Source organism: Sodiomyces alcalophilus (genome assembly GCF_042370955.1).
Source record: "Sodiomyces alcalophilus JCM 7366 unplaced genomic scaffold ACRALscaffold_4, whole genome shotgun sequence".
In the NCBI taxonomy this organism is placed as follows: Eukaryota; Fungi; Ascomycota; class Sordariomycetes; order Glomerellales; family Plectosphaerellaceae; genus Sodiomyces; species Sodiomyces alcalophilus.
The window spans coordinates 4,709,141-4,733,863 of NW_027263535.1; the positions used below are offsets into that span (position 1 = coordinate 4,709,141).

Sequence of the window (24,723 nt, forward strand, 5' to 3'; positions counted from 1 at the left end):
TTAGGACCGGGACGGAACCGGTATGTTCCGGCCCCTCGCAGATGATCTTCAGCCTTACCGGTAGTTTTTTCTACGACCATCTAGACCAACAAGACTGACACGGAGCCGTCCGTAGGCGACATCTGCCCTACCGAGCTCCAGGTCGCCATGAAGTCCCTTGGTCTGAAGCCGACCCTCGACGAGGTCAAACAGATGATTGTCGAGATTGACGTCGATGGCGACGGCCGCATCAACTTTGAAGGTATGACTAGTTACACCCTCTTATTCTCCCCTCCACTCCCGGGCAGTCAAAGCCGAATGCAATGCTGTCTTTCCATCTCTCCAACGATGAAATGCTAAGTGGTAACCCAGAGTTCCTCGAGATCATGGCTGCGCCGGCCAGGCCCGTCGCCGAGAACAGGGACGAGCTGGTTGCCGCTTTCCAGGTCTTCGACAAGGACGGCAGTGGCTCCGTCTCGCCGAGCGAGCTGCGCTCCGTCCTCATCTCACTTGGCCAGAGGCATTCGGATGAGGAGATTGATGAGATGGTTCGCCAGGCCGACCTGGACAACAACGGCTACATCGATTGTGAGTGGTTTCCTGACCCCATGTCCCTCGATGGAAAGCATTCTTCACGTGTCGAGTGAAAAAAAGAAGAACCTTAACGAAGACCTTCCACCCCGTCTAACTCGATGCAGATCACGAATTCGTCCAGCTCATGGATCCCAAAAAATGAGGCCAAGTTTGGATATATAGCGGACACACTTGACAAGCAGAATGATTAATGCAATGTTGGACATATCTTTTTTTCCCAACTTTCTCGCGTCCCCGTGAAAGCTATTGCCGGGGTGATCATGTCCGTCTTTTATTCCCTAACCGTGATAGTATCGGAAAAATGATGTACTGTAAGGAGAAGGCGTCGAGAGCGAATCGTGGAGTGGGTAGAGGTAGTGTCCGATGACAGAGATCGAAGCTGAAATGCAATGCCGAAGATCTCGACCGAACCATACCCGGATGGGGGCCCTGCAATCTCCCCTTCCGAGAAGACAGACAAAACATGAAAAAAAAAAAAGATAACGACCAGGACACAAATATGAAAATGGCGGTGGGAAGGAAGAACTCCAGGCCTTCCTCAACGTGTCGCCGGTTACATTCCCCGGATATCGACCGTAACGTGCCAGAGAGGCAATAGAAATCCAGCACCTTTTAGCACCGTATTCCCATCACACACTCCTGTCCTATCACGAGCCAGCCTAGCAGCAGTCGCAGCAGGCTATGCACTCGAGACAGCATTCGCAGGCTTCACCGCAGAGCCAACAACAACAGAGGGTCGCAATACTGTCGGCACATAACGGGTTAACAGCCTGTAGCTTCATTCGTGGCTGGGGCGATATCGGGGACTGGCTCACCAGGTGTAGAGACATCCGTGGCTCTTCTCTTCCTGCTGGGGGGGAGGGGCCTGGGGCGCAGGCTGAGGCGGGTAGTACATCTGCGACGAGCGTCAGTTTGCGCGTTCCGACAAGCACGGAATTGGCATTCGTTGAGAAAGGCGCCGGAAATTATTCTGGCGTCGGCGTGTAGCGGGACGTACCGGCTGCTGGCCCGGGGGAGGATAGCCCTCAGGGGGAGGGTAGCCCTGAGGAGGAGGATAGCCTTGAGGAGGAGGGTAGCCCTGGGGGGGAGGGTAGCCCTCGGGAGGCGGCGGTGAGCCGTAGTGTGGCCTATCGACTGTCAGAAGCTGCGCCTGGGCAGAGACAAAAGAGACGGCGAGAACCCCAAGGTTCGGTTCGGTTGGGTGTCGTGAATACGGCCGTGATAGTAAAAAAAAAAGATTGAACGGGAAGCATCTCAACTTACTGGGGATAGGACATGATTACTGAATGCCCGGAGTGGAGGGTATAGGTATTACTCGGCTCGGTATCCGGGGGAAAATGACAAAGATGGAGAAGAAGCGCGTATCAAGCTAAGCCTCTCTCTCCTCTCTGACTTGGAAGGTAAGAGGATAAGTTGTGTGCAAGGTGTGATGTCGTTAGAAAATATAATAGGGAAAGGAGATGGGGAAAGAAAGGTTAGTCAGTAATCTAATCTAGACTGGAAGGAAGGGTATTGGGGTCACAAAGGTCCACTAATTCCGACCGCGACTGCAGTCTATCCACCAACATATGTACACGATGTACCTACGGGTAATTCGGTAACTGTAGGTAGGTAGAAACTTTAAGATGAGCAACGGGTGTCGACATCCTACAGGCGATCGTTATGTAAGGCTCTTTCCTTTTCTTCTTCCTCTTCTTTTCCCATCGCCTTCTTAATGAGACGGTGCTATGAATAGAACTACCTGCACTAGCTATTGCCGACGTTTCCAGAACTACGTTGTAATGAGCAACCGTAGATTCCACGCAAGTGACCTGACCGAAACTATCGGACGATGAGGACGACCGGATGACCAACGTTGCAGCATTGTATCCATCAAGGGGTTCACATGCGGACAGGAGAGTGCTGCCACGACGCTTGGCAGCGTACGTGTACACTTCCTAAAACCGTCTAGACCGCCTGCGGGTGGGCGGTGGGCCGGGGTGCTCCGGCGAATGGGCGCCCGGGCCGAGACGACCTTAGCGGGCGCTAGGGAATGCCCAGCTTCTTGGGTAGCTACGCTATGTGGTAAAAGTACCTACAACGTACTGAACATCCACAGCAACTCCGTACCGTACCGTGGGAGCGGTCAAGTTTGCTTTTAGGTATTATGCGCCGAATGATAACGGATGCCGAGACGAATGGGGGAAAGGGGCAAATTGTGCAGGAGAAACGTTTCCTGAGGCCAGCAGGAGACAATAAACGCTTGGCTATTGTCCAATCTTTTCTCCCCTGAGCTGGTCTCACCCAAGTGGGACGAAGGCCCTGGAGATCAGTTCGGTTAACAAAGTATTTTTGGCGCGCGCTTTGCGTCTAACGGTCAAGATGCACCTCTACGTTGTATGCAGTAATGCAGGGCAATGACAGGACATCCGACGAGTTGACTCCAAATAGTCCGTTCTCTCACGACCGTACGTGCTGCCTGTCCCATTCAAGAGGCACGTTGTAGGCATGTACCGGTACAGCAAAACATACGTCTTGTTATTTCCTTGGCAAGTACTTCACGGTAGTTTGACGACACTTTTATACGAGAAATGATTCGCATGGAACCTACGGAGTACGTTGTATACCTACATCACTACGTGGAAAGTGTCGCTCTTACATACTATTCGGACTCTCGTCCTTCCAATATCGCTGCGGCAACGAGCGACTGTTTCTGCCTATCGACTAGATTTTCAGGCAATTTCCTACGTTGTGGTCTCGACTGCCTTTGCAGCTTCCTTATTCACTTGGCTCGCTTGGCTGTTTCCTTAGTCCTCCAAGCTTACGTGGCCGCGTCATCTCCGTCCCTCCATCGGTCCCTCCCGCGTTTGGACCCCTAATCAAACGAAAACGTCCAGGTCACATCCTTCTCCTTTCTTTGTTTTACTTTCCTTTGCTTGTCTTTCGGACCAATCAGCAAAGTCTCCCCAAAACCACCGAGGCCGCCGAACGTCCCGGTGTCCGCCCCGACCCGTTTCCGAAACGGTTCCGAGGCGATCCCGCAACAACACTAGTTATTGGCAAACCCTCTCCATCAGCCACGATACGTGTTGTTTCCCGCCCAGTCAGCCAAATATTCCCTTGAGGAGAAAGCTACCCCCTGCAAAAGGATATCCAGGAGGACAAAAAGACGAGGGGTCTGTGGCGCAGCTTTAACGCCCAGAGGCATCCACCTCGATAATCAACGGAAGAGTCTGGGGGCCTTATCGGTGAGTGCATATCCTACTCCGTTTGACGCCCCTTCCCCGCTTTGTACTAGGGCTGGTTGTAGGGGCTGAGAAAAAAATCCCCCTCCTTCCAACCCCTCGTACTCTTTTCCTCCAAGCTCAGGGGCCTGTCCTTCCCAACTTGAACTTCACAGCTCGTATTTTGGTGCGTGTAGTCTGCTCTCTGCGTCTGGACATAGCGCCCAAACCTCGCTAACTTCCCAGTTAAGACTGTTGTAGACACTCGCGCATACGGTTCCAGTCCCTGTACTCGTCCGAGCCTTCACAGTTAAGCCTTCGGAAGTTGGGAGTGGGGATTTTGGCAAACAACCCAGAAGCCGATAATACCCATCACCCGATCCTGACGCGCAGTCGCTCCCAGGCCCTTACAGCCCCGACCTTCTGACCATGGCCACTCCTCCTATGGCTGCCCCTTCCGTCCCTCCGGGCTGGGTTTCCCAGTGGGACCAGCGATTTCAGAGGTGGTTCTACGTCGATCAGGGCAGCGGCCGCTCCCAGTGGGAGCACCCTGCCCCTCCTACCGGTCCTCCAGGCCCGCCGCCAGGGCCCCGGCCTGATGGGTATTCGGACGGCACTAGATCGTACCCCGGTGCCTACGGCGGCCAACCCCACAGCGGATACAGCAGCCCCAGCCCTTACGGCGGTCATGGTTATGGTGGGGGCTATCCCGGACAGCCCTATGGCGGGTATACGTACGGGGGCTATCCTGCGCAACCCTACGGCGCCCCGGCGGCCGAGAAGAAGAAGAGCAGCGGAGCTGGCGCTGCCGTCATGGGCGCAGCCGGTGGTCTAGCTGTCGGCGCTATTGGCGGTGCCCTGGTAGCCAATGCCCTGAGTGAGTTACTCTTCGCCCCATAAGTTCCTCCCATCGCAGCAAAAAGGGGGGAGAGAACATCAACTCTGGTAGTGGATGGATTGCTGATTATCGGATCTGCAGACGGTTCGGACAGTAGCGATGACGAAGAGGCACCGGCGCCGGCACCGGCACCGGCATACGTCCCGGTTGCACAGCCCTATTATCCTCCCCCCGAGGAAAACTACTATGCGCCACCTCCGGAGGACGACGAGCCCGCCTTCGAGGGTGGCCCGCCTCCCGTCCTGGGCCCTGTGGACGAAGATGGCAACTCGGTCGCCTCCAGCGAACGGGAAAGAGTCGCAGAAGCACGGGCGGAGTACGAGGAGGCTCTCGCTGCTGCTGCCGACTCGGACGCCTCCAGCAGTGACCACGAGGCTGTCGAAGAGGCTCAGGCGGCCTATGAAGAGGCGTACCAGGATGTGTACGGAGGAGGGGAGGAGGAAGAGGAAGAGGAGGAGGAGGAGGAGGAGGAGGAATACGAGGAGGACGACGAATAGGGCTCCTCTGATGATCATGGTTAGCCCTTGGCCCCTCTCGAGCGAGGGAGGTTCCTCCAAGCAGCTCTAAGCTGAGGACTGGAAAAACAGAAAAAAGAAGGAGAAGAGGGGAAGAAAAGGAGAGAGAGTCATGCCCTTCACGAGTTTATGATCTGATAGCCAAAGCATAGCATTGACGTCCAAGGAATGGGAAAGGCGCGGTGTCCATGGGGTTGCTATTTTATCGTTCATGTGGTTTCGAGACGATGCGAGACACCATCGGTCCATACGGCTGTAACCTACAAGTTAGCAGGGCTCCCCATCTCTCGATGGCCATATTGCTGCCAGATGCAATTGAGAAAGCCGATGTGAACGTTAAGGCGGCGTAGGCAAGAGGGTGCCAAACGGAAAAAAGAAAAAAAAAACGCCAGACTTGACGCTTGATCGTCCAACATGATTTCTTTCATGAGATTGCCAAATCTCGATCCAAGTTGGAAAGCTCATCATGATGTCGTATGTCCAAGTAAATCGACCCTGCGGGACCAAGGCCATCGAAGCAAGGGATGCGCGGGATGGCCCAAAACTCGTTGCTTTTTTCTGTGTTTCTCTTCCCCCTCTTGCGTCCTTCAAGACAGGACGATCGGTATCGTCATCATGTGGCAATCATTGCATATTGTCTTTGCTGTTTGTCTTACTGCCATATGGCGTGCGGGTTGGGAGGCGCATCATGGAGGGCATTTGTCTTTTGAAAGCGGACCACCAAACTGTGTCACGATACACCTGCAGGTTCCATCTTTGTCGGTTCCCCAATCCGTGTTGCAGTCTCGAACTGTGAGCCCTAAAGGAAACAGATGTGGCAGGGAGAAGAGATTCAGAATGCGACTCGCGGCGATGGATGGGGGTAGGCGCGCGCGCATTCGAGTCGCCTGGCCGTTATTTGATCCCTCGGTAGTCGACCCGACAGTGTCCCGAAACGGTCAAGAACGGTTTTAGGGATCTGTGCTCTTTTGTGGAGACATCGTAACGATTGGTGACCGAAATGGGGGGTTCAACTACATGTGGCTTGGTGGCCGATTATGTAACCCAGAGGTGGCTGGAGGGGGTTCAGCGAAGGGCAGGTCAGAGAAGCCCTAAGAGAGAAAAAGAAGTGGCTGGGAATCGTGAGACCCCTTTTCCCCCTCCGAGAAGACGGGAAAAGTTGCGATTCCGCGCCGCGTCCCCCGGCAACGACGCTCTGCTTAATCAAAACAGGTCGAGGAGCATGCCTTTATAATTAAAATGCTTTGTATTGATTCAGATGTAGACAACCGGCTCAAACATCTTGGTGGCAAGACAGTCTGCGACTAGCATCGGAGAATCTGACCTCAGATTGAAGATGTACTTGGAATCGCATCTTCTCCAGAATAAAAATCAAGCGCATGATTCGCGCGATGTCAAATCCCTTCCGTTTTCCTGACATGCCAGGTAGCCTCCTAGGTAGGCTTTTTGTTCCAAAACGCCAGTAGCCCATGCCAGCCCCATATCCCGAATATGGAGGCCCAGGGTCCTCCCAAGATAAATAAGATATACATGGTGTTAAAAAGTAAAATGGGTGTAAGAAGAAGGGGAAGAAGAAGAATAGAATCAAGTGGAAACCAGAAGTGAAAGTGGTTAACGAAGAGGGGGAAAAAAATCACCTCCAGGTAGCATGAATCCTGCTTCTCCCGGTTGCCCGCGACCCCTTGAGCCCAACCTCGTTCTTGGATATCAAACTTTTCCACCGCCGCGACGCGGCACTGCGATCTTTTCCAAGACTGCGCGCGCAGTCTTGCCACTCCATCTTTGTGAGTTTTAGCTTCTCGAGGACCAACTCTACTAGGAGTCTATCATCCTCGACGCTCCACGGCTCGCCGTCGGCCTCCAGCTCCACGTTGGTGCCCTGTGGTTCTGCTTCTCTTGTTGCATCCCGCGCGCCAGGCCTATTATGCATATTGGTGGTGGTGGTGTTGTCGTCGTTCGATCGACTCATCTCGAGCAGGTGGAGACTATGGTAGTCGGACCGCTCAAGCCCGAGAGGAATGACCTCTGGCGCGATGCGCGCGCGCTTGGGTGTGCTGGGCGCGGGCGGCATGTCGGGGTGTGTGTTATATTGACGAGGCGAGGGGGAGGACTCGAGGTCGCTCTGCGAGCTGTCGCTATTGTCCTCGTCATCGTGTACAAGGTGACGGTTGAGGTCGTCATGGGGAGAGCGACGGCGCTTGTTCGCGCCGCGCGGGGGCGCGCGCTTGATGATCTTCTTGCGGGGTAGGTGATCGGTCGGGCCATCTGGCTTCGTCGGCCGCGGGCGCAACCGCAGCTTCAGCGGAAGCGACGCATGCGCAAGAGGTGGGGTGGGCAGCGGTGTCGCGAGAGCGGAATCGACTGGCCCGGAGGGAGGTGTCGCGAGAAGTGTTTGGAGAGAGCGGCAAGTATTGAAGATGTCGCCGATCGCGCCCTGGTTCGGGAGAGACGGAGGGCTGGCGGGAGGAGAGGCGAGAAGGGCGGCTTGAAGGCGAGTGTGAGGTGTGGATTGACGTTGTTGTTGCTGCTGCGACAGGTCGCAGGGAAGCGCGGAGGGCATGAGCATGATGTGTATGTTTTCCGTCCGAGGACGTGTGGTGTTGTGATGTGTTTGGGCGACAAGGAGTATTCAGTTTTTGTCGTTGAGGGTGGTGAAGTGCGATTGAGCGGTTTGCGACAGCGAGCGCCCGGATGCGCCGGCCCAGGTTGAGATGCGCGCGCTGTAGAGGGGCGACGAGGATAGTAATTCAGATTCGATACAATATAACCGCAAGGTACTGCGTGTTGCGACAAGCGAACTATTGTAATCGGGTTGTGGAATGTCGAGATACTGGCTGTTGCTGGTGATAGTTGGAGGGGAGAAAAACCGGTGGTGAATGAGGAAAAGAGAGGTTGGCGAGGGGAATGCGCATATGGGTGGGTGGTTGGTGGGTGACAGGCGGAGGAATGCTGGGGGGAGGGGGGGCTAGTGGTTGCTGTTATTAAAGGGAACCAGTTCAACGGTGGGAGAGCGGGGTGCGTTTCCAGGGCGAGAAGGTGGGCCACATGACGGGTTGCTGGTGAGTACACGCTAGTAAGTACACACTAATATTCCCGATTTGCGAGACACCGTGGGATTGAAAGTACCCTGTACTGTATGTACTTTCTATTCCTTCCTTGCTCTTATTCTCTTCTTCTTCGTCTTCATCCTTCATATCTCCTGTACAAAATAGGTACAATGATTTGGAGGGAGGATCTAGGGTGGGTATGACGCAGTTCTGTGGCCACTGGCGCACTATCTCTGCCATATCTGCTGCAGGGATGGTCCAAATCGCCGCAACGAGGCAAGTCCACATGGCAGGACAGCAATAGAGGGGCCATACTGACCACTTCAAGCCAGGGCAAAAAAGAGATCAGAGGTCTTGGGAGGTACAAGACGCAAGAAGAGGGATGCCAACAGGGATTCCAAATCAACCCTACAACGTACAGCTACCCAATGACCAAGGCAAAGGGCCACGGTTATTTTTAGGGTATTAACAAAGACTCGGATGAACTACTGTAGCTCTCGCAGCAATACCGTCGCTTCATGGCAAGGGACGAGGGATGAAAAGGTGTGGTGTTGTCTGCCCTCCTTTCCTCCTATCCCTCCTCTTTCTATCTTTATGCCTCTCTCTCCGTTAGACGACGCCACTCCAGGGAGGACTAGTCGGCACCGTCCTTTCCACCTTGCTTTTCTCCTCCCCGCTTCTGCTCCTGCTGGCTTTCTTCGTCCACCTCCGCCTGTTCATGTATACCCCAACGTGCATGCATACCTACAAGCGTTCATTCGGCAGGACATGCAGGCCACAGCTGATGTGTGTATCAATGGTTTCCGAGTCAAGTCGCGAGCCTTTCTGTCTCTAACACTCCCCACTTGGCGCCGATCTCGTGAGACAATATGTGTATGTCTTTACGTAGACCAGCTGCCCTGGCGGTTGGTCAAAACAGCTTCCTCACACATTCGAGCAAGCCGGCTGGGTCGCCTGGGCTAATGGGGTGACAAAGGGTCCCGAATGAGTGCCACAAAGTCCAGGGAACCCCTCACATCGTTGTCTACCTAGATATTAGTGGCCGATGCGGCTCGCTCCATCCCTCCCTCCCTCCCTTATCCCCTCGACCCCTCTCGATGGCGCTGCCGTCGTTTTCCCGAGACGCTTCGGAATCAATCGGCATTGCTATTCAGTTCTTGTACCTGCTGTATCTCCAATGTATTCGACATCCTCCTACTCCCGCATAATCATGTTTACACAACGCAACTCAGCAGCTTGGCCACTCTACATATCGATCGCCAGTAAACTAGTCGGGTGTGATTTCGAGGGTCTTGTGTAGACTACACAGGTGACCATACGGACCCCGCCACTGCGAAGTACTTCAGTCCATCGATTGTGAGGGGACGTCCATCTGTCCTCTGGCTCCGGCTCCCCGATCCAAAATCACGTCAAGTCGTACTTTGCAATGCGTGAACAGAGCCCTCACCTCATTGGGCGTGTCATATCAGCTCTGCCCTTGACACCCTTGTGGTTTTCCCCTCGTCAACTACCTCGAGTCTCACATGACGGGAGGAGAAGGCGGAGGGAGAGAGAGGGAGAGGGGAATGAAGGGCCGGTGCGACAGCCAAGATGAAGTTCCGGGCCCTTGGTAGAACCGGTCGACCCGCGCGTCCCTTGCCAGTCTTTACCATGTACAGCTTGGGGGTGCCCTGGAAAGCAGTCGTCGTTACGGGAGTTTGACACCATCTGCGAACAATGGCCTTGTTAGAAGGCATTCGTCGTCGTCACCTGAATCGTGATATCCCTATAACGCAAAAGGGTCGGGCTGTATTGTCGAGTCAAGTAGGATAAGTCACTCCTTACTCGTTCGCCTATTCATTCAGTCTACCTGACTCTCAAAACAGCAGAATTGCATTGTCCGCGTCGTCATCCAGTATGATATTCCTGGCATGGTTATCTTAGTGAAGTTTTGAAAGAGCAACAATTCCGACAAAGTATTCTGGGCTCAGTGCTCTTCCTGCATGCTGGGGTCCCGTGGGCGAAGTGCATCGGACAGGGTCATGGGTCATCATGGGTTCAGTAGGGTTGATGATGAGCGCGTCCCGTCGATCTTGTGTCTCACTGCAAGTAATTAATACGCCGAGCAGGCACTGCCGAAAGAACAGACCAACGCCCAGGCAAATGTCTCTTGGCATCAAAAACTGAAACTCTACATCGAGTGCATGATAGATAGAAACATGGGGTCTCTCAGTCAGTATTGAAATACAACGTAGAGCCGCTACTACGGCCTCAATGATGACAGTGACCCAGGGAGAGAAGGGATTAGAAAATAACACCGCACTTCCTGTCACCTTTCTCCACTCGAGGGAATCGGCCATGAGGGGACGTTCGTCTTTTACGCGAAACATACGCGAGCGCGTCTTATACCGCGTTCACGTCGCGACACGCGTTGAATGACTTGCATAGCCATTGTCCAATCATATTATCCCAGCGGTCTCGTGGCTTGCTGATTGGTTGAAACATGCATACAATGGGAACAATCTCGCTGCACGGACCACCACTTAGTTCTGAGATTAAACAGCTCGTCTTGGGAAGCGGGGCTTACGGATACCTTGGGGGTTCATTGTTTTCTGGGAAGGGGGTTCACTAACGGTTTCCACGTGTGGATGAGCGGTTGCGAGTATCAATCATTCCAAGATACCCTACGGCGTCCCTACACGACGGAAAAGCAAACGGAACAAACTATTGGCACGGGAGAACTCAAACGAGTAACTGTAACCCTAAATACTAAATGCCAAAAAAAAAAAAAAAAAAAAAAAAAAAAAAAAAAAAAGAAAGAAAAAAAGAAAGAAAAAAAGAAACAGGACGACGCCGATCGGATTCGAACCGATGCCCCCGAAGGGAAAGGATTTCGAGTCCTTCGCGTTAGACCACTCCGCCACGACGCCCGATGAGTTTTCCTCGCAAGAATTTGGGCCTATCTCGCCGGGTCCATGCATGGCAGCCGATGTCACCTAGGTTCTTGACGAGCCCACGGGATGGATTGGGATTCATCTAACTGCCTGTAACGGCGGGGCTTTCCCCCCTGAAACTTCGCACACACAGGTCTTTTCTGTACTACTGTATTTTATGTCTTGCATTGATGTACATGTACAGAAAACGAGAAAGCTACCACCATCAACATAACCCGCTCTGCCACCAGTGGTTCCCTTTCCTCCAGTGCATGGCACTATCATCGTCAATCCGCCAGACCGCGTGGTCGACCTGCCCGAAACCCAGTGCCCGGACAAAAGACAGCGGCACAGGCTCGAGGAGCCAAATACCGGCGTGGGCAAGGTCGGCCGCGAGGGGCCAGGAAGTGAAATGCAGCCAGAGAACGACGTAGGCCAGGTTCCCGGCACGGCGCACCCACCTCGGCAGAAGTTCGATCCGAGCGCGGAAAACGACGCAGGCGGCTCGCTGCAGCAGGACGCCGGCGCCGGAGAGCAGGAAGAAGAGCATGGGATATATCGGGTCGGCGCGGCCGATGGAGGTCCAGCTCCCGCAACCGTGGAGGATGCCGGATTGGAGGAAGGCGAAGAACATGGTGGCAGCTTTGGCGGTGGGCGAGCGGAGAGAGAGGTGTCGGGCGCGGGAGAGCCAGGCGCCCGGGCCGGCGAAGGGCGCGCGGAAGGTCTGGTGCCAGCAGGCGCCCCAGAAGCCGGCGAGGCCGCGGTCCAGGACGAGGTCCAAGGAGCCGAAGACGGAGGAGTAGCGCCATAGCTCGGCGCGGAGCGGGTAGACGCAGCTGGCGATGTAGAACTGTAGGAGGTCGTGGAGGGAGAAGAGCCCAGCGATGGCGGCGTGCATGCCCAGGAGCATGAAGACGCTGCGGCTTACCCCCAGGAGCCAGGACGGGATGGCGTCCAGGTAGGGCGGCGATGGGACTTGGTCGAGGCGATGGCCCGGCCCGATGATCCACCAGGGGTCCTTCATCATGAGAACCTTGAGTATGTCGAGAACCACGTATGCGTAAGCGCAGGTCAGGGCCTTGGTGCGGACAAAGTCTCGAACGGTAGGGTAGGTAGCGTAGCCGCTGCGTGTTCTCAGAGGGATGGTATCCATTTTGACGAGCTCGCCTGAGAGGGGTTTCTCGGGGCGTTGGGGGCTTGGTATATTCGGGACGGCCCAGTTCCACCCTGCAAAGACGGATAAAGGAGTCAGTGATGAGATCACGACTGGGATGAGGATGAAAAGTAGTGACGAGAAAAAAGGGGAGAGAAGGCCCCGGGGGAGGGGTAGTAGACGAACCTGCGCCTCGAAAGCTGGAGTATAAGTCGAAAGCCCACTCAAGGCGTTCCGGAAAGGTGCCATCCGCCGGGAAAGCCTGCCAGTAATACTCAAACTGCTTTGTATCCGAACCTGGCGCGAGTCCCTGGCCCCGAAAGCGAGAGTCGGAATGGGCAGTGTCGGCGGTTTGGGGTTCCTGCGTCTCCCTCCTCCGTCTGGCGACCCTCTCAGCCTCAAACTGCGGACGAGACCAGACGAGCATCGCAAGGCTGTGCATGATACTCCAATAACCCCAAAGGCCGGTGGCGTAGGCCACAGCGACATTGGTACTAGACGTACTCAATATCATGTTGACGTTGAAGCTGACGACGAGGACGATGACCAGCCAGCGGCCGCGGTACAACCAAGGGCGGCGGACATGCGGGATAGACAGGTAGAGTATGGGAATGACATAGGCCGGGATGAAGTGGTAGGGAATAGTGAAGCGTTGGGCGCGGCCCGCCTCGATGCCGGCTTGGAAGGCATCGCGGTAGGCGGCTAAGGTAGCAGCTGCGAGATGCTCTGGGGGTTCCGTGTCGTTTGCCATTCTTACTCTTCTCTGAACGCATTCACATACGACGGAAGCAAAGCGGTTGGCTCTCTTGCTGTGAAGGCTACACGGGATTCGAGTTCCCCCTTCGCTTGGAGGGTATTTCTAGTGGGACGCGCTTTACGAACGTCACGGCTATTCCTTCGTCTTTGTCGTACAAGACGTGCAGAAGATTAGCTGAGAAAGGAAAGAAAAGCAGTCGGGTTAAAAAGGGACCGTGCTATCATGTCGGCGTCGACTAGGTGATGTTGCCTAGAGTCCGGGAGCCGCGGAAGAGGCCAGCGTAGGTGAGGGTATGAAGTGGCAAGTCGCGTCTAGTTCTCTGACTCGAGTGTAATCGTAATGGGAAGTGTGATGGCGTTGACCGATGCACGAACAGGGAAGATCTGAGCCTGGGATGCGGGACGCGGACACGAGAAGATGCTGCTATGAATTCCGGCTAGCCATGGAGTCTATGCTTTCAGTCGCAAAAGGTTGAGCAACCCAACCATCAATGATTTCCGGCAATGCATGACCGACGCGCTGTGCTACGCTCCGTTGGCCACCTCACCGGAGGAATCATGCTGGTGATGCACGAAAGGGGTGCGAGAAACTGAATCATGTCTCGAATTCTCGTGACGTCAAGTGGTCCGTGCGGTCGCGTCTCATTCCCGGCCAAAGTCCTGGTACCGCTTCTGACAGCTGGCAGATTTAATCCATCTTGCTTCACATCAACCTCTCGCGTCGGGTGTCTTGTCTTGAAGATACTACAACAGCACGGCCATGCATTCTGGGGCCTCAATCCCGTATTGTGCCAATGTGGCCGAGTATATACCGCAGTTGGCGATGAAACTAAACCGAAAGGCCTTCGGAGCCGTTGACAACTCGTCGCATCGTCCTCCACTCCTTGATGCCCTTCGACTCGAGCCGGTTCGTCTCGTGACCAAGCCAGTCGATCAACTCCCGATACCTAGTCTGCTTCTGCAGCAGTGTCTTCCGGATGGCGCATAGTCCGAGCCTGGGACAGAACGACTGTTAGCGAGCTAGTCGACGAACGCCGAGCAAGGCATAAATGATGATCTCCCATCCACCATTCAATGCCGTCCCGGTTGGCTCGCCAGTCAAACTCACCACGAGACTTGAGATTTGCTCAAGCGACAGTCGTAGTCAGGGTACTTGGACTTGCGTGTCTTGCTCTTCAGCAGCATATAAGCCACGTCGACGAGCTTGGTGATGGTTTCTGCGTTGCCCAAGACAGGTCAACGAATCAGCACACCAATTCCCAAGGAATGATTTCAGACGCCAGTGCCCCAAGGATAAGATGCAAACAGGAATCTCACCGATTATAACTTTCGTCCCGGGCTGTTTTTGGGTAGGGAGACAGCGTGCATATGCCCACATCTTGGTCGTTGCCTCGACAAACGCCTCAAAGACGTTGCGCATGACGGTCTGCGTCGAGTTGTGGCCCGTGTCGTAGAACATGACGTGAGACTGCAGCTTGAAGGTGTCTGCGGGCGTGTTAATCTCGGTGTCATTCCGCGATATAGAGAATACGTGTAAGGGTCCAGGACATCAACTTACTCAAAACTTTCCCTGTGAAGCTCTGTCCTGGCGTGCGCCCAAACTCGACGGTCATGGCATCTCCGGTCACTACGGGCATTTTCGGTCAGTCCAAGTTGTCTTCTCCACGGACCGGCGCGGGGATTTCTCACCAGAACCCTTTTGTGGATGACGGTCCTTCCCAATGTTGAGTGTTCGACAATCAATCAAGGTCCCACAGTAGGGAAAACCGCGACCCTCCGGGAGCTTATTCACTCGGGTGCCCTGGATGCTGAGATCAAAGTTCACCAGCGTCTTTGCCGGGGTCACCGTAACTCCGTATTCTGGGATTCCCTGATGCATCGTCTCGACAAACTTGGTGGCCTTGGCGACGTCGGTGGTAATGAGAAGAAAATCATCGACCAGCCTTGACAACAAACAGTCTTCGCCGGCCAAGAACGGCAGATGCTGCCTTTCGAGGTCGGCATAAAAATAGTTGCACAACGTCGACGAGAGCACCGACCCCTGCGGGATGCCGTTCTTTTGGCGATAGAACTTCTTCCCAATCTTGATTAGATTCTGACTGATATGAGATGTCACCAAGTCCACCAGCTCCCCCGCTTGTTGTGGCCTGGCCACCGCATTGTCCACAAAGATGGTATGCTTCTTGCCGTGAGCCAGCCGATTCTCGGCCCTCTGGATGAAGGTTGTCCGGTCGCGCGGAGTCAGAGCAACAGAGTGCCACCGGCGCGTTGGCTTGGGGGCGCCCTCGCGACGCGCTGATTTGATTTCCACATGCTTCATCAGTTTGTACTTCTCTTCACGGAGGATTCCCTGCACGAGGCGGAGCATCGCCTCTTGGGGAATGGTGTCAAAGGCGGATCGCACGTCGACCTTGACAAAATAAAGCTTCTTCTGCGACGACGGCCCCAGCTTGGCGCGAAAGGCCTTGAGGCGTTTGTAGATATCCGCAACGGAAAAGAGAGACGAGCCCAGTTTCGAGGGGTTCAAGTCCTATCGCCGTCAGTTGAGTCAAAAGAAGGGAGGAGAACCAAAAAGAAAAGGAAATCGTACCCTCTCCAACTTGAATACAGAATAGACGGGCTTCAGGATGCTGTTGATGCTTGGCCCTAGCATCTTCCTATTCCTCAGAGACACCGTCCGTCTGCGGAGGTTCACAATGTGTCGCATGGTTTTCTCTTTTGGCAAGAGCCTCATCTGACTGAAGCCCAGCTTCCTGGATTCGAGGATTTGCATGGCCCGGCTCAACTTCACCTCCTCGTACATGTCAGTCTTGAAAGCGGCCATGGCTGGCTCCGCCACCAAGCGCCAGACATCGTGGCGGAAGAAGAATAGCTTGTATCGTTGCACGCTGGATTCGGTAATATAAAAGTTGTGGCGGAGAAGGGGTATCAGGAAGGAATCAAAGACATAGTAGAGCCATTCGTTCAGTATTTCAAGTCGTTTCTCCAGATCGCTCCGGCTCATCTTGTTGGACCTGAGCCCAGGGGGTGCGAGCCAGCCAATGTCGGTGACCTGCAATTACAACGTCAGTTTGTCGGGCCACTTGACACGTAGAAAGTACCTAGCCGTTACGGCGAAGCGTACCTTTAGTCCGTCGGCGACCTCGCCAAGGGACATGGACTCAAACCTCCGTAGCTTGACAAAGTGATCAACCTTGTTCATAATGAGACGTTTGTTGTGCGGTCCACTGCCCCAGAACTCGTTCGGTATCACTTTCGACAAGGTGGCCTGACAGAAGGCGGACACCTGGGAGAGTGGCGTGGCCAGGTCGGTCAGAGTGTCGAAGGTAACGGTCGGATGGGAAGTCGTAGTTTCTCTGGACCCTCTGTGGTCTTTGGTCGTCAATTTCCGGCGAGAGCCCGATGTCGCCAACGGCCGCTCGGTGTTTAACGTCACTCTCTGATTTTCAATGCTAGAGTCGTCGTCGCGATTGGCTCCCTTTGACGTCGACGCTCGGGTTGATTTGGCATCTAGCACTGTCGGGCAGTAATAACGGAGCAATTCCGTGTAGGAGCAACGGCCGTGAAGAATCTGAAGCCGCTGGACCAGCCGCATAGCATCTCCGCGTAGCCGCTTGGGGATCCGAATAGGGGCCAGTTTCCCATCGGATGCTAGCTTCTGACGATGGGTCTTGATCTCCTCCTCCCGCAGGGTGTAATCTTGCAGTTTCTGGGAGGTCTTGGTTCTGTCCACCGTAGAAGTGAAGACGTTGTGCAGACCAAACTGCCGCGGGAAGATGTACATCATCACCTTTCGCGTCTTTTCCTCATTTTGCGAGTCTGCCTGCGCTCCTGCGACCTCGCCTTCTGTTGCCGAGGGTTCCATGTACGGACACCGGTTGAGGACATCTGGTAGGAGAAGGTTAGCCATGTTCTAATGTAAGCTCGGCACCATTGACCTTTCCATACGAATGTGTCGGAGGCCAAATTGAACGTTGCCTCGCGCGTTGATGGCGGGCCGTGCATACAGCATGCGGGTTCTCACGAATAAGATCTCTGACGGAGGTACTTCTGGAGTAGACACATTTGGAGCCCGGGAATCGCGGTTCTTATATGGGTTATTTGGGTCCAGTTCTGAAATGGGAATACCGCTAAGCTGATGGAGGTTTCCGACCCCAGCCTGTATCGGCACGAAGATGGCGCAATCCACGAGTAAATCGATCATCATCTTCTCGCCGGACTGTCCAAGAAGCATCAAGAGTTGCGGCCAAGGGGCCTCTTTCAAGGCCTTGACGTGATGGTTTGGATATAAGGAGTACAGTCCCGGAATGCCAGAGCCAGTGGCGCCATGGGACGGGGACCTACGATACCCATCGCACAGGAGATGCTTTGGCCAAGAGCTGGTGGGCCCGGCTCTAGAAAATAGGAGCCACACAACAAAGTCCACGATCTAGAAAGCGGCAATCAGTTTGGGCTACGGGATGCAGTGGGATATCCGGCCTGTTACCTCTGACTGGGAGTAGAGGGCGTCGGTTGGGTCACCGGAAAGAGTCACGTAGGACTCGTCCCCTTTCTGGGAGAATGAAACCCATTGCTGCCAGCGGTCGTCATCTCTCTCCGAACCCTGTTGCTCCTTTTGATGTTTCTGATGAGTGCCATGGGGGATTCCTACTAGGGTGCTGTCTAGTAGGTTGGAAAGAAGGGTTTCCGTGGGATTCTTGTCTAGTGCCTCGGAGGCCGACGGTCCTGGATGCAGTCCCAAGTTGGCAATCTTCTTGCGCCTGAGCCTAGATGAGCTCGGCAGCCTGGATATGAGGTATTCGCGCAGAATCTGTATCTCCAACGAGTAGCACCGTAGCAAAGCATGGGTCACCGGCACACTCTGCTTATGGCGGGCTCTCTTGGCCGGTGGGAGGCCCTTGGATGACTCGGAATGGTTTGCTGACCGCTTTGTCCCGCAATTCGCGGCCATCATAGTATTGTAGGTAATATTAGGGCCATCGATTGGTGCGGACTTGATTGCTGCATTTCTACGTACTCGAGTTGGTGATATCCAGACGCGTGTTGATAATACAGACAGACGCGTACTTGCCTGGGCAAGAACGCCAGAAGCTGACTAAGCCAATACCTATGTGGTTATGGTACCCCGGCCAGTATTACTTCGGCCATGGTTATTCTCGCACGTTTGAGAGATTCCCCGGGATATTAATTACAAAGGAAATAAAAAAGAGGGAAAAAAAAGAGTAAGAAGCATTGATATCCGGTCCGACTACCTCAACGATCATTGCGAGTATTATACAACGTGCATATGTACTTGGCATCGAGTTATTGCTTTTGCCGACCCGCAGGCTAGATGATCTCCCGCCTATACTGGCTGCGAGAATACTGGACCTAATCAGGACGGCGAGAGTATATTATTCCGTCCAAAAGTTAATATTAGCGTATTCTGGTGAAATATTCGTATTGTTTTCCAGGGCCTTTGCAATGTACGTATAAAATCCAGGAAGAGTGGCATTCAGGAACTGGTCGGTGAAGGCCTATAACGTAGATACTTTACCGTACCTGAGTTATAGTGGGGCCGTACTTTATATGTGATAAGACCATTCGGTTCCGACTTTTGCAGTCTCGGCACTTACCCACATTAAAAGGTACGCAAAATAGCGTCCCTACTAACGTGCTTGTACCTCCTATGGTATCACGAAACTCGTTGCATTGTCCCACGGGCCAAACGCGCTGCGTCTAACGCTAGTCCTTTGTCACTCGCGATGGTGCCATCCCAAGCCGATAGCCTGGATGCACTAACATTACAAAGTACGGGGGTGGGACTCATCCGGCCGAGGCAAGGCAGTAGGTAATTACTGAGTATGTCGTGGTAGCTATATAATTGCAGATATGATCAAAGCGGCTGTTTGTCGACGAGCTGGGCACAGTGTCGAAGTACACTAGATGCGGGGGGGAGTCGTTGACGGCGTGGCGCGGTGTGGTAGGCGTAGTTCCCTAGGAACTTCCCAGGTACCTTGGGGTACTAGCGTCCTAGGAGTAAGACGGTTTCTGGGCGTAACTCTGGTTCGGGTTTGTTCGAATCTCTGTACTCCTAGGTATCTTGTAGGTACAGTCACGGGTACCTCAAGTAGAGACTTCCATATTTGTGCCTGTCTCTGGTGGGGTAGCCCACAACTCTATCGCCCACCAGCACCTCCCTCAGCCTCTCTTCGCTAGCTCCTTCCTTCTTCCCTTGCATGCACTTTATTAGTATTGATACTCCGTTTGGTTTAAGACACAACTAAACTGTTCCTGCCTTCAATGTCCTTCTTTAATAGTTGCATCGTACCTGCCTGACCTGTCTTTCTGCCCTAATATATCTTCAAACTTGCAAAAAGGCAGGTACCACTGACTTGCACTTTCATTATTATCTGACCTGCCTTTATCCATCAGGTACCAACGCCTGGGGCATCACCGTCTGCCTTCCTCCTATCGCAGACCAGCATCTGGTTCGGTTCATTGACCCGTCTGATCTTCACCACCAAACAGGCCCTTGCAACTCTACCTTCCCCTACCACTCATAATGCCGCCAGACGACTCGTCAATATTACCATTTCCTCAAAGCCTTCTCTTTGGCGAGATACTACCGGAACAGCACAATAACCGGTCAGCGGGATACGGCATTGAGGGATTCAGTGTCCGACGACCACGGCGGGGTTCAGAGTCCTATCTTCTTCACACAAAAGTTGTGCATCAGCGCACCTTGTCTGACCCAGACATGGTCGAACCTCCATCACCGACCGATTGGTATCGTAGTGCCCAACCGGATCCTCAGTTTACACAACCTGTTCAGACGTCACGGCTGCCCCGAAGCCAATTGCCAACACTGAATACAACCTCCCCGATCACAAGGAAACCAGCTCCATCACAACCTACGAGCCCACGATCACAGGCAGCATCTCCAACTTCCAGGCTCCCCATCTCCGTTCGCAGACTCGGAAACCAGACGCCTATCGCGTCTTTAAACTCGTCTCCCACCAACAGCCCGAGGGCCAGCCCCTCCTACCTCAAACGAACCATCTCCGCCGCCGACTCCAACTCCAACATTCCCAGCCCGAACGGCCGGAGATCCAGGCAATCTAACCCCCCTACAAACCGAACGAGGACGCCGACAGAATCTGTACCGACTCGAAGGGCGTCTGCCCGAGGCGTCACCACGTCCAACAGCAATGCGCGCCTCGCGGCCTACGTGGCGGCCCCAGCCCCGAAACCGTCTCCTCCCCTGCGAAGTTCTCGCCCCCGACAGTCAGTAGCCACCGCGACCACGGCAAGTTCTCGCATGAAGGCAGCGGACCGGGCCAAATCACCTCATCGGAACGCGCCCCATACGGCCCAGAAGCCCGCAGAGTCGGCCGCAAGGCGCAAAATATCCATCGGGCCCGTTGACTTTGAGCAGCGGAGGGAACATATCAGGCTAGCGTACAGCAAGTCAATAAGGGATGGCCAGGCTCGGGAGGCGAGACAGCGAGCTGCAGAGAGACGTAAGAAGGAACTCGAAGAGGCGGCGAGAGCCAAAGCCGCCTTGCTAGCGTTGCAGTCTCAACAAGAGAAAAAGGCAGAACTGGAACGGGAGGCCACGGCTTCTCCGCATCTTCAACAACCAGAAAAGAAACCCTCTAGCGTGTCGACAGCAGCAGTGGTGGACACCAACGAAGACGTGCCTACTCGGCCAGCTGCCGTCAAAGAGCCGCTTGGTCTCGGGATTCCTGGGAGTTTCCCTGGCAGTTTCCCCGTCAGCACCCCTCCCTTTAATGCGGATGAAGTACCCTCTTCTGCCGTTTCGATCACAAGCGAAACCACGGAATTCGATACCGAGCCACAGACCGTCCCGCCTGTGGAGATAGGATATGCCCAAGCCCCAACTGGATTGGGCGTCATGTTGCCTGATCCAGAGCCTGTTGAGGTACAGCCACAAGCCATGACGGAGATGGATGTTCCTCTTGCCGACCCTTCGCCACCAACCCACGAGAAAGCCGAATACAAATATCCCTTCGAGGATGAACCAGCCGAAGACGATACCGCGTCACTCGAAGTGACACTGGATGGCCATATTTCCGCAGCCGGCTCTTCCCAGGCGGCCTCACAAGCGACGGTCAACCCCACAGCGAATGACCATGGCGATCACTCTGTGCCTAGTGTCTTATCAGGGGACCGCGAACTGATTTCTTATGCCGGTCCTCCAGTCGGAACAGTCATCAAGATCCTTCGACGCGAATCCGACGACCAAGCTATCCTCCAAGAGGCGGCCGTACCGCTCGGCACAGACGATGAATGCGAAGGGGAAAGCTGTCTCACGAGCTCAGATCACGGCGACGCGCAAGAAACCGAGCAACCCATGCAAGAAGCTGAGCACCCCACGTTGCAACAGGATGTCCAGTCCTGCAAAGCCTCGGTAACATCGGACGTGTATTGTAAGACGGAAGAAGAGTCGCTGGCTAGTCGAACCCACGACGCCCTGTCTTCAAAACGGGCCTCATCGTGTGACTCGGAACCTATCAATGATGGGCATCAGACAGCCCATCCAACTCATCAGACGCCCGATGCTTCGGACGGTTTGTCAGCGCCGGCCCTGTTGTCGTTTGCGAACCGCGCTAGTCAGCAGTCTGCCTGGACCGACTTCTCGGTCGAGAGCAATGATGCGTCGTCCCGCGTATCCAGGGAATTGATACTTCGGGAAGATCAGCCCTTACCGCTTCCCAAACCACCGTTCGCATCCGAGGTTCGCTATCGCGGAGGGTCTGGATCTGAAGCCTCATCCGCGAGACACAGCGGATACTATAGCCCAAATCTGTCGCCGCTCGAAGCTGGAGCCACTCAGTCACCATTGCCTGTGAACAGCCACCAACTCCCCGAGATTGACACCGGAGAAGGGTTTTCCATCCCATACCTCTCTAACCGGATGAGCCGGACCCTGCCTCATGTACCCTTGCCAGACTACGAACCGCCACCTGTGCCTACCCCGGCATCGAGTTCTATCGGCGAGTTTCGTAGGCCGCCTTCCAGCACCTACCAGACGCTGGTTGGTTCCTCCAGACGCGGAAGTGACGATCTTTCTCGCCCCATCTCAACGCCACATTCGGTTGATCGCGAGTCTCTTGGCGTGAGAGAGCCATCTCTCGGTGGACCGACACTTGTTGACACGGCCCAGACATCGTCAACGGTAGCCGAGTCTATCCAAGAAGATGATGCGACGGCGAAGAAGGAACGTCGTAGGCTTCAACAGCGGCGCAACGTCGTCAAGGAGTTGGTCGATACCGAAATGGTATTCGTGAGAGACATGAACATCGTCGAGGAGATCTACAAAGGCACCGCTGAGGCCTGCCCAAGACTAGACACGAAGACGATCAAGCTGATTTTCCGTAATGTCGACGAGATTGTTGTCTTCCACACGGCTTTCCTCGCGCAGCTCAAGGAAGCCGCCGCTCCAGTCTACACGCCTCTGGGACGACGTTCAGCCCAGCCGACGGAAGAAGGCGGTCATCAACCAGACACGGCTACCTCCAACGAGTTGGACGATGCAAATGATCGTTCTGTTGCTTTTGGTCCACTTTTCCGGCAAAACATGGAGAAGATGAAGGCTGCTCATGAAGGCTTCTTACGGAACAGCGGGCACGCTGCGAAGCGACTGATTCAAATCCAGCAAGATCCCACTGTGCAGGTCTGGCTCAACGAATGCAACGAGGTGGCGAAAGATCTCACCGCGGCGTGGGACCTTGACTCACTTCTCATCAAGCCAATGCAGAGGATCACGAAATACCCCAATCTCATCATTACGCTTCTGCAGCACACGCCTCAAGACCACCCTGACCGTGCGGACTTGATTGCCGCCAAGGATATCCTAGAGACTGCCATTATCGAAATCAACAAGACAAAAAAGAATTTCGAGCTGGTCGGGCAGATTGTCGGACGGAAGCGCAAGGAGTCTGACGTCAAGGCTGGCTTTGCTCGCGCATTCGGTAAGAGGGTGGATAAGCTCCAAGCATCGAGCACCAGGATTCCGGAGGACGCCGTGTACGCGAAGCTCCAGGATAAGTTTAGCGATGACTTCCTTCGGCTGCAGGTCGTACTCCGAGACGTAGAGTTTTACACCAGGCAAGTGAGCGCGTACGTCCACGAATTTCTGCAGTACCTTTCGTCCATGGAGCTCGTCATGAGGCTCCAACCAGGAAGCTACCCTGAGCTGGAGAGCAAATGGGTCCAGTTCAACGTCTCGATGAGGGACATTGAGAAGGTCGCCCTTGACCAACATGTAAGCGACGCCAAACTCCTCTCTCTCTCGATGTGATGGCGCATGATCTAATCTACCAGTTAGCTTGCCCAAGTACGCAAACACGTCATCGAGCCGTTCGAACTCGTCATTCAAGCGTACGGAAATCCGTCTCTGGCCATGAAGAAGCGGGCCAAGCGAAGGGCAGATTACGAGAGAGCGGAGCAGCTGAACAAAGCCGGCAAGTCTATCGATGCCAAGCTGAAAGAACAAGTGGAACAGTATGAGGCCCTCAACGAGACGCTGAAGAAGGAGCTGCCCAAGCTGTCAGCCCTGACAGAAAGGATTGGCAACATTTGTCTCGGAAACTTGGTCAACATTCAGGCAAACTGGTATGGGATCTGGAAAGACAAGGTCAAATCCGTGCTCGGTGACGACCCGCAGGTCCCAGAGATTCATGACATTGTGTCGACGTTCCAAGCCGACTACAAGTACACGCATGAGCAGCTCCAAAGCATCGGCATCCTAAACCCGGCCTACAGGGGCAGGGCGTCTCTGTCCACTACCAATACCCGTGCTAGCACGGACGACGGGGCGTCTAGAGTGCGCCATCGTCCGGCCGAGCTCACCCCGCGTGTCCGTGGGAGGTCGGTGAACAGCGACCAAGCGCCGGTGTTGCCGACTCCGGACTTTTTCAAGCGCACGAGTGGACAGCTCTCACTGTCCCCGTCGCCTTCGATTCCAAGTCCCCACCATTATTATTACCGGGACTATTATGCGGGACTCAACTCTTCGCGATCTTCCGGCCAGACTGGAGTGACTTCGTCGCCGTTCATCGGAGGCGATTCGTCCTCTGGCACCCTCACTGGCGTTCCCACGCCGCCTACGCGGCCCGGGACCGGATGGAGCTACGACTCGGGCGCTCTCCCGCGGCAGAGCTCAGAATCGGGTGCCAATGCGTTGCGCGACTCGACTTCTACGTACAATTCCCCCAACCCAGGGCCAGAATCGAGGCGGTATTCTGGACTCTTCCACTCGGCGCTTCCCATGACGGATGGTGCCGAAGAAAGCCAGCGACCATCGAGGGCGTCGTCGCGTGAACGTACTCATGCCAGGAATGGGTATAACGTGTTATGGCTGGCCGCATCGCTCTTTGAGTTTAATATCGAGACAACTAAGCATGAAGCTGGATACCCGTATCTCACCTACCAAGCTGGCGAGGTATTTCCCGTTGACCCCTTATCACCCGCATGTTTCCCTTTGACTGACAAGGCTGGCAGATCTTTGACGTTGTTGCTGAGAAGGGAGAACTCTGGCTGGCCAAAAACCAAGATGATCCTGCCGAGGAAGTGGGATGGATCTGGTCGAAGCACTTTGCCAAACTTGCCGATTCCTAAGCGCGGCTGGGTTGCACGGATGAATCTCTGATCTTCTCGCC

At 54.5% G+C, this 24,723-nt stretch overlaps 10 protein-coding genes and 1 non-coding gene across 11 annotated transcripts; 4 read left to right on the plus strand and 7 right to left on the minus strand.

The window, feature by feature from the left end:
- Window positions 1–147: 147 nt before the first annotated feature.
- On the plus strand, window positions 148–715 carry ACRALDRAFT_2042422 (uncharacterized protein; the record flags this gene model as incomplete). The annotated part of the gene is made up of 3 exons (XM_071021244.1): window positions 148–241; window positions 352–567; window positions 678–715. 3 exons carry the CDS (start codon window positions 148–150, stop codon window positions 713–715), a joined length of 348 nt encoding a protein of 115 aa, XP_070875277.1.
- A 411-nt stretch (window positions 716–1,126) lies between these two features.
- Window positions 1,127–2,034, minus strand: ACRALDRAFT_1081815 (uncharacterized protein; the record flags this gene model as incomplete). Its single annotated transcript, XM_071019220.1, has 4 exons — window positions 1,837–2,034; window positions 1,571–1,700; window positions 1,389–1,468; window positions 1,127–1,232 (listed from the first exon to the last, which is right to left on the minus strand). Exons 1-4 carry the CDS (start codon window positions 1,848–1,850, stop codon window positions 1,127–1,129), a joined length of 330 nt encoding a protein of 109 aa, XP_070875278.1. The 5' UTR covers window positions 1,851–2,034.
- A 1,867-nt stretch (window positions 2,035–3,901) lies between these two features.
- Window positions 3,902–5,516, plus strand: ACRALDRAFT_1081814 (uncharacterized protein). Its single transcript, XM_071019219.1, has 3 exons — window positions 3,902–3,963; window positions 4,028–4,653; window positions 4,756–5,516. The coding sequence occupies exons 2-3, from the start codon at window positions 4,206–4,208 to the stop codon at window positions 5,169–5,171; spliced, it is 864 nt and encodes a 287-aa protein (XP_070875279.1). The 5' UTR covers window positions 3,902–3,963; window positions 4,028–4,205; the 3' UTR covers window positions 5,172–5,516.
- An 887-nt stretch (window positions 5,517–6,403) lies between these two features.
- ACRALDRAFT_1093737 (uncharacterized protein) lies at window positions 6,404–8,383 on the minus strand. Its single transcript, XM_071019692.1, has 3 exons — window positions 8,191–8,383; window positions 7,950–8,154; window positions 6,404–7,909 (listed from the first exon to the last, which is right to left on the minus strand). Exon 3 carries the CDS (start codon window positions 7,753–7,755, stop codon window positions 6,823–6,825), a length of 933 nt encoding a protein of 310 aa, XP_070875280.1. The 5' UTR covers window positions 7,756–7,909; window positions 7,950–8,154; window positions 8,191–8,383; the 3' UTR covers window positions 6,404–6,822.
- ACRALDRAFT_2019959 (uncharacterized protein) lies at window positions 7,819–8,383 on the minus strand (the record flags this gene model as incomplete). The annotated part of the gene is made up of 2 exons (XM_071019996.1): window positions 7,819–8,138; window positions 8,191–8,383. The coding sequence occupies 2 exons, from the start codon at window positions 8,381–8,383 to the stop codon at window positions 7,819–7,821; spliced, it is 513 nt and encodes a 170-aa protein (XP_070875281.1).
- Window positions 8,384–8,406: 23 nt separating this feature from the next.
- ACRALDRAFT_210555 (uncharacterized protein) lies at window positions 8,407–9,670 on the plus strand (the record flags this gene model as incomplete). Its single annotated transcript, XM_071023251.1, has 9 exons — window positions 8,407–8,433; window positions 8,488–8,651; window positions 8,731–8,779; window positions 8,850–8,988; window positions 9,018–9,109; window positions 9,156–9,203; window positions 9,269–9,498; window positions 9,537–9,545; window positions 9,583–9,670. The coding sequence occupies 9 exons, from the start codon at window positions 8,407–8,409 to the stop codon at window positions 9,668–9,670; spliced, it is 846 nt and encodes a 281-aa protein (XP_070875282.1).
- Window positions 9,671–11,063: 1,393 nt separating this feature from the next.
- Window positions 11,064–11,145, minus strand: ACRALDRAFT_t164. Its single transcript has one exon. It is a non-coding gene; the product is annotated as a tRNA-Ser (tRNA).
- A 146-nt stretch (window positions 11,146–11,291) lies between these two features.
- ACRALDRAFT_1076463 (uncharacterized protein) lies at window positions 11,292–13,549 on the minus strand. Its single transcript, XM_071018513.1, has 2 exons — window positions 12,488–13,549; window positions 11,292–12,375 (listed from the first exon to the last, which is right to left on the minus strand). The coding sequence occupies exons 1-2, from the start codon at window positions 13,050–13,052 to the stop codon at window positions 11,375–11,377; spliced, it is 1,566 nt and encodes a 521-aa protein (XP_070875283.1). The 5' UTR covers window positions 13,053–13,549; the 3' UTR covers window positions 11,292–11,374.
- A 337-nt stretch (window positions 13,550–13,886) lies between these two features.
- On the minus strand, window positions 13,887–18,008 carry ACRALDRAFT_1070651 (uncharacterized protein; the record flags this gene model as incomplete). The annotated part of the gene is made up of 6 exons (XM_071017792.1): window positions 13,887–14,052; window positions 14,166–14,274; window positions 14,375–14,525; window positions 16,182–16,945; window positions 17,006–17,486; window positions 17,544–18,008. 6 exons carry the CDS (start codon window positions 18,006–18,008, stop codon window positions 13,887–13,889), a joined length of 2,136 nt encoding a protein of 711 aa, XP_070875284.1.
- Window positions 18,009–18,723: 715 nt separating this feature from the next.
- ACRALDRAFT_2019962 (uncharacterized protein) lies at window positions 18,724–19,277 on the minus strand (the record flags this gene model as incomplete). The annotated part of the gene is made up of 5 exons (XM_071019997.1): window positions 18,724–18,739; window positions 18,797–18,834; window positions 18,896–19,033; window positions 19,129–19,194; window positions 19,227–19,277. The coding sequence occupies 5 exons, from the start codon at window positions 19,275–19,277 to the stop codon at window positions 18,724–18,726; spliced, it is 309 nt and encodes a 102-aa protein (XP_070875285.1).
- Window positions 19,278–21,977: 2,700 nt separating this feature from the next.
- ACRALDRAFT_2103904 (uncharacterized protein) lies at window positions 21,978–23,822 on the plus strand (the record flags this gene model as incomplete). The annotated part of the gene is made up of 2 exons (XM_071023158.1): window positions 21,978–23,327; window positions 23,391–23,822. Coding segments are annotated over 2 exons (1,782 nt in total), but the record flags the coding sequence as incomplete, so codon positions are not given.
- Window positions 23,823–24,723: the final 901 nt, after the last annotated feature.